Source organism: Buteo buteo, chromosome 18 (genome assembly GCF_964188355.1).
Source record: "Buteo buteo chromosome 18, bButBut1.hap1.1, whole genome shotgun sequence".
Classification (NCBI taxonomy): Eukaryota; Metazoa; Chordata; class Aves; order Accipitriformes; family Accipitridae; genus Buteo; species Buteo buteo.
Window position 1 is genome coordinate 9,422,358 of NC_134188.1, and position 6,000 is coordinate 9,428,357.

The 6,000-nt window shown below is 47.7% G+C and overlaps 1 protein-coding gene across 2 annotated transcripts in view; it reads right to left on the reverse strand.

Moving 5' to 3' along the window:
* Window positions 1–6,000, reverse strand: part of LOC142041310 (E3 ubiquitin-protein ligase rnf213-alpha-like) — a 64,367-nt gene extending 58,367 nt beyond the window's left edge. For both annotated transcript variants that reach the window (XM_075049975.1, XM_075049976.1), the window contains exons 1-7: window positions 5,908–6,000; window positions 4,691–4,811; window positions 3,505–3,587; window positions 3,028–3,124; window positions 2,438–2,550; window positions 695–758; window positions 57–96 (exon numbers count right to left, since the gene is read on the reverse strand). In XM_075049975.1, the coding sequence (XP_074906076.1) occupies window positions 57–96; window positions 695–758; window positions 2,438–2,550; window positions 3,028–3,124; window positions 3,505–3,587; window positions 4,691–4,796 (503 nt within the window). In that variant the 5' untranslated portion in view covers window positions 4,797–4,811; window positions 5,908–6,000. The remainder of the gene's footprint in view (window positions 1–56; window positions 97–694; window positions 759–2,437; window positions 2,551–3,027; window positions 3,125–3,504; window positions 3,588–4,690; window positions 4,812–5,907) is intronic.

The following is a 6,000-nucleotide window of genomic DNA, read 5'->3' on the forward strand; positions in this document are numbered from 1 at the left end:
AAGCTCCTTGAGGTCTGATGGGAAATCCCACAGCTTAGCTCTCCACATCAACAAACCTGCTATTGTGTCCTAGGTTTTCTTTGCTTTCATGGTCATCTGTAAGTGAGGAGAATGCTTGGGTTAACATCAGCAGAAAATGCACCAAGCCAAGAAAAACTAGAAGACAGTTGCATACTGGGAATGGGAGAGAAGCTCTTGAAGTTAAAATCCTCACAGCTTGGGTATGGTTCTCTGGGTCTTTGAGCCAAGAAATCCAGCCCACTTGTTGTGTGACCTCCCACCTATCTTGCCAAGCTCCACCAATGCTTGGTACAGCTTTCCTGGGGACAGGGTCATAGAGCAATCTGTGCTGCTGGGGGTGAGGGTGGGAGCAGGGAATCAGCCTGAGGACAATAGTTAGCACACCCCACATTGGTGGAGTTATGGATGGGGGCAATGAGTGGAAGGACAACACGTACAATTACGCTGAACAATCAGCTCTGAGGCTTCTCTTACCAGTTGTCTTTCTCCTCCATGGGCAGTTCATGATAGCAAGCCAAGTACCTCTAGGCATTCAAACAATTTACATGTGGCATTGCCAGGAGCCTTTGACTCCCAGCCAGGCCCTGCACACTCAGGCCTGCTCTTCACAGTAGTGAGCAGCAGATTTGCATTAGAGCAGAGATGGGAATGCTAAAATACACTTCGTCAATACCTCTTCTGTTACAGTTTCTTTGCTCCACTGGTTCGTCTCTTCTCTGGTGACCCAGGATCTTTTTCTTGGAAAATAAAGTTTTAAAGTTAAAGAAAAAGAGACCCCCAGCAATGATTCAAACCCAAAAGCCCAAATGACACAAGAGGCACAGGGCCAGGGAGGGTGCAGAGCAGAAGAAGCCATTCAGCCTTTCTTCCAATATTTCTTTTCATGGCTTTTGCTTTGCACACAGCAAATTATGAGTGCAAAAAGCAGAGCTGCGTCTCAGCATGACTGCAAGTGAACTCAGGGTGTCACCTTGCAAACTACGTGCTAGTGACCCCATACACCCAAAAGAACAAGCTATCCAACATGTTGTAGGGGTGGAAAATACAGCCCTCATCCATTGTCCTCAGGGGTCCCCAAGGAGTTCAGCCATGACTGAGTTTGGTCTTTGACAGTTGCAGTGTGATTCCCACTCAGAAGGTGTTCTGGCTTCCTTGAATGCTAGGGGTCCTGGGTTTCTGATAGCCCTACTTGACTGGGACCAGCACTCAAATAATGCTCCCTCTCCACTGACAAAGCAGACTGCTGTTGATATGCTGGGTCTTGTTGGGTATGGGTCTCCTCCCAGGGTGGGATGGCTGGGCCATAGAAAGGAGAAGAATATGTGTACTAATGGCCATAATTAGAGTTTCCCTGCTGTGTGCTGCATCAGCCCAGGTCTCCATCAGTGCCAAAGGGCTTTTGGAGAAACTCCAGCATTTGAGAACATGTCAAAGCAAAGCATTTCCTGGCCTGGCCACAGCCATAAGGCCTACTGGAGCAGGAAAAAAAAAGACATAAACAGTGTAGGGTGTAATATTGTTTGTCTCAAAGCAGGAATACTGGTAGCACAGAAATCCCAGGCTCTTAGGATATTTTAGCCCAATCCAGTAATGCCCAAATGTTCACGAGAAGTTCTGAAATTTGAAGGCGTACTTGCACTCAGAATTTTTACCCTGCTCCTAGACTGTAATACATCAATACAATCTGTTAGACCAGAACTTTTATAGTTTGGCAGTGGGGTTGATCAGCAGCAGAAGGAAGACAAATTCAGTGGGAAATCTTGAACTTTCAAGCAAAGATTTTACTTTTTATGTGAACAAAATCAAATGGCCTTTTGGCAGAAATTGGCTTTCTCCAAACTGTTTTCTCATGATGTTTTTCTTCCATGGCAAAAAAAATAGGTCAGACCTCAAATTTTACATTTTTGTTTGTTTTATATGGATGAAGAAAAATAAGCAAGACACCTGATTTCATTTGCCATGATGATGGTGATAAAGAAAGCAAAGGCAAATAAAAAGTTCCCAGAACTACCCTGAAGACATAAAACAACTGGATATTGGGTGGACACAGCCACATGGAGATCTCTTCAGACTACAAGCTGCTCTGTGTTGCTGTCAGAGCCACCTTTTTATTTCTGCTTCTTTCACCCCCAAAACATTCCCAGAGCCCAGTGCTGGGGCACAGCATCTATTGGGATCACCACCTTGGAAAAGCAAGCAAGGACCATACTCAGGCTTCTTAACGGGCCCTTTTGAGTGAGACAGGAAGAGGAAAATCTCTTTATCATTAAATATCTCAGTTTAAGGGTTTCAATCACCAATAATAGGAAAGTGCCCTAAGTAAAGCCTGATTTTCTCTCTGCATGACATCTGTCACAAGTTTTTTGGCCTGACTATGTTCATTTGACATCAGTGATAATCAATTAAAAACTCTCACCTCATTAGCTCTGGCAGAGATGTCATCTCCGGACTGCGGGGGTGATTTCTGCCCAGCACAGTGATCTCCTGAGAGTTCTGCACCTGTCGTGTGTGCCTGGAGTTTCTCTTCCTCTACAGCATTTGGAGGTGAGCACCAAGTGAGATCAAGGTTTCCACCTGATCCCATCACTGGTGCCCACCCTCCCCTCTACGACCCAAAGCCACCAGCTGGCCAGCAGAGAGGCACACAGGAAGCCCTGCAGTCCATGACACTGACTGCAGGGAGCTGCAGACTAACTTGTCAGAGAGCTGGGTAGAGCAAAGATCATCCAGGAGGCGTCTCAACCAAGCCACTTTTTAGGGATGTTCCCTCGAAAGGACAAATCCCAGGGCTGGCCCCATCTTTTGTCTCACACACTGACTTCTTGGGAGTCAGGAAGTGAATTAATGGTGCTGCAACACAGGCAGTGAGGGGAGCAGCAGCAAGGTAATATATAGGAGAGAGTAGAAATGCCCTTCTACTCCTCAAGATTGAATACTGACCTTCCTTTTGCCTGGGTTTTCCTAACCATTTCTGTCTCATCAAGGTATTCCCCAGTTACAACATACCTGAATCGGTGGACAGTATCTCCGGGGAGCTGCTGTTATATGCGGTTGAGGGATCGCTTCTCACCCATCCCAGAGATGAACTGGTATCACAGCCTCCCTTTGGGAATATTTCAGAAATTAAGATACACTCTTCAGACAAGATAATAGGGGAGCAGGTTTCAGAGGGAAGGACTGTGAATTCCAGCTCTGAGGATCTAATGAATGTGGTTGTGTCATTCCCAGCGACCCTTCCCTGCCATAAGCCCCTTTCCAGCCAGCTGTGGTTAAGGTATTGTACAACCTGCAAGCATCCACTCATTTTGCCAGCTTCTCTGTGGGACACCAAATAGGATGAAGCTCAGGTCTTACAGGACGGGTCCCTGGATTGCCTGCAGCTCCAGATCCTGGCTAAGTGATGCTCAGAAATCATGTAACTTGACCACCCTGGACCTAGAGAAACAGGGTTCCCGTCTCAATGTTTAGTTCTAGAGCTTATACCTGGGATGCAAGCATGGTATCTGTCAGATGTTCTGCGCAGAGAGATTGCTGCTTGTTGCTTTTCGGTGCCGCAGATTCCATTCCTGGTGCAAGAAAATGCATATATTGAGCAGTGTCTATCTTCACCATATCTGCTACAATGATGCTAAGCCTTCTTACTTTGCTCCTAATGATGAAGGAGCATCAGTTGCTTTTAAAATGCTCCCCTTTTCCAGTTAGAATCTGCTGAAAGGTCTGAGCCGGGCCAGCAGTCACAGAGCCCAGATTTCCACACTAGTGGGTGGACTCAGATGAGCCAGCTAAAAGCTGGCACATCTAATCCAAGCCAGTTAGCTAGATTTTGTAGAGACAAGTTAACAATAGTGCAGCAAAAGAAAATGTCATTGAAAAGGATAAAAGAGAAGCACATGGAAAAGAAGACAAGAAGGACTGATCTGGGGCAGGGCTTGTACCAAGTTTTATGAAGTCAGGAAGCTCTGATTCCTGCTGCTGAAATTCTGCCAATTTTTATGCCCCTTCCAAGGAAAACCACCCAGGAACAAACTTGCCTGTGTCAAAATCGTGTGGTAAGAGCAGATTGTGCCTGCTATGTAATGCTCAGCCAGCCATCCAGCCTGCTGACAGCACCATAAAAATGTGCACATCAGCACCGCTCCTCCCCATTGTTTGTGCCCCACTGCTCCTCCCTGTTGTTTGTCCCCCACTGCAGACAAAGGTTATTACAGAGCCTTTAGCGCAAGTTGCAGCATCTTCTGCTTCTAGTTCTGCAGACTCCCTGATTAAATCCCTGGCATAGAAAGTAAGAGACTGGCTGTCACACAAGTGTGACATGCTGCTTCTTGCAGACAGCTTTTCTTTGGGCCTAGGGAGACTGGACAGTTTGCTATCTTCTTCTTTTTTCTTTTACCAAGTGAAGCAGCCTTTTTTTCCAGTAGCACTAATGGGAGATCAGCTTTATACACATTTATATACATTTCCTTATAAATAACGTTCAGGTATTTTAAACACAGGATAAAGTTCACCCTCCTTTACAGGAGCTGGAAGTCTTCAATAGGCAAGTACCCTTTTATAGTTAGTTTTACTGGGCTTTCCCATACTTTATAGAGGAGGAAGTTGCTAGGTTAGAGACACCGGAGATGGGTTGGTGGCTGTTTACATCGCTTCCACCCACAACATTTTGTGTTACCTCCTTTCTCAAGTAGCAGGTTGCTGCTGCCTTCCTGGACAGGTGGAGGCACAGGATGAGGTTTCTCTCTGCTTTCACCCTCTCTGTCGCTCTCTGCACTCTCCATCGCAGCAGCTCAAACCTGGACAGTCAAGGAGAAAACTTCAGCAACAAGACTTGAAGCTTCAGAGCTAAAGGTCTGAAGGAAAGTTTAAAAGATAACAAACACCAGGCTGAGAAACCCAGGTCTGGTCATTTTACCTCCCCCTCTTTCCCCCCCTGCCCCATGCAATGAGGATGAGAACCTCATTTAGTGGTTACAACCTCACTGGTTTCAAACCCCTCTTCCAGCCATGTAGGGGTTTGCCAGCACCTCTGAGAATGCTCAGGAGCATGGAAAAATCAGGTGGTTTTTACACCCTTGCCTGGCAATGTGACTTCATGGGCACATTTTGAGAAACTTCTATGGACTGGGACTTTCCACATAAACGCAGTTCAGCTCAGTCCAGCTCTGCTTTGTGAAAGCGAAAGAAAAAGAGCTGAAGTTTCTGTCCTGGAGTCTCTCTCTGTGCACTGCTTCACCCATTTTCTGGTGTCCTTCCCTTCCTCCTCCCCGATACTGCTCTCAGCCATACTGTGCATTGCTTGCCACTGTCTCTGCAGCTTGGTCTCTAAAAGATTAAAATGTGCTCAATCCCTTCCCCGTGCTTGCAGTTAAGTTTTTTCTTCTGAAACAACAAAATTAGAAGACAATTCAAAAGACACTTAATTTTTCCCCTTTCCCACCAAGTATTTTTCCTGCAATGCAGGAAGGGGTGAGAGCGGCATGTTTCGAACAGCCCTGTAAAGCCTCCTGTCCCTGCTTCAGGTGCACGGGGAGACCAGGCGCCCTGTTCTGGCGTGGTTATGAATTGGGACGGGGGAAACCGAGGCAGGGACGGTCTCCCCTTGCCCTCACCCAGGCGGTGAGGCTCCCTCTGCCCCACTGGGTGCCTGGCAGGACCGGAGGCTGGAGGCAGCAGCTCGGGGGCAGCTCAGGCTCTGCATGGTGACCCCTGCGGCCAAGCCGTGTGGGAGAGAGTGGGTCAAGGCGCAGGAGAGACGCGGGGCTCCCTGGACACTCTGTGGGGGGAAAGCACCCACAGGAACATTCCCCCAGAGCTTCCCACTTCCCTTGGGTTTAAAGTCCACAAAGACCTGAGAAAACCCCTGGGACAGGACCCTGCCCCAGCCCCTACCTTGTGCTGTGGCCGCCTCGGGTGCATCTCCCCATGGGGCTGGGCCGTCTCTGCCTCTTATAGCCGCCTGGGTCTGCCGGCTGCTATTTCGTG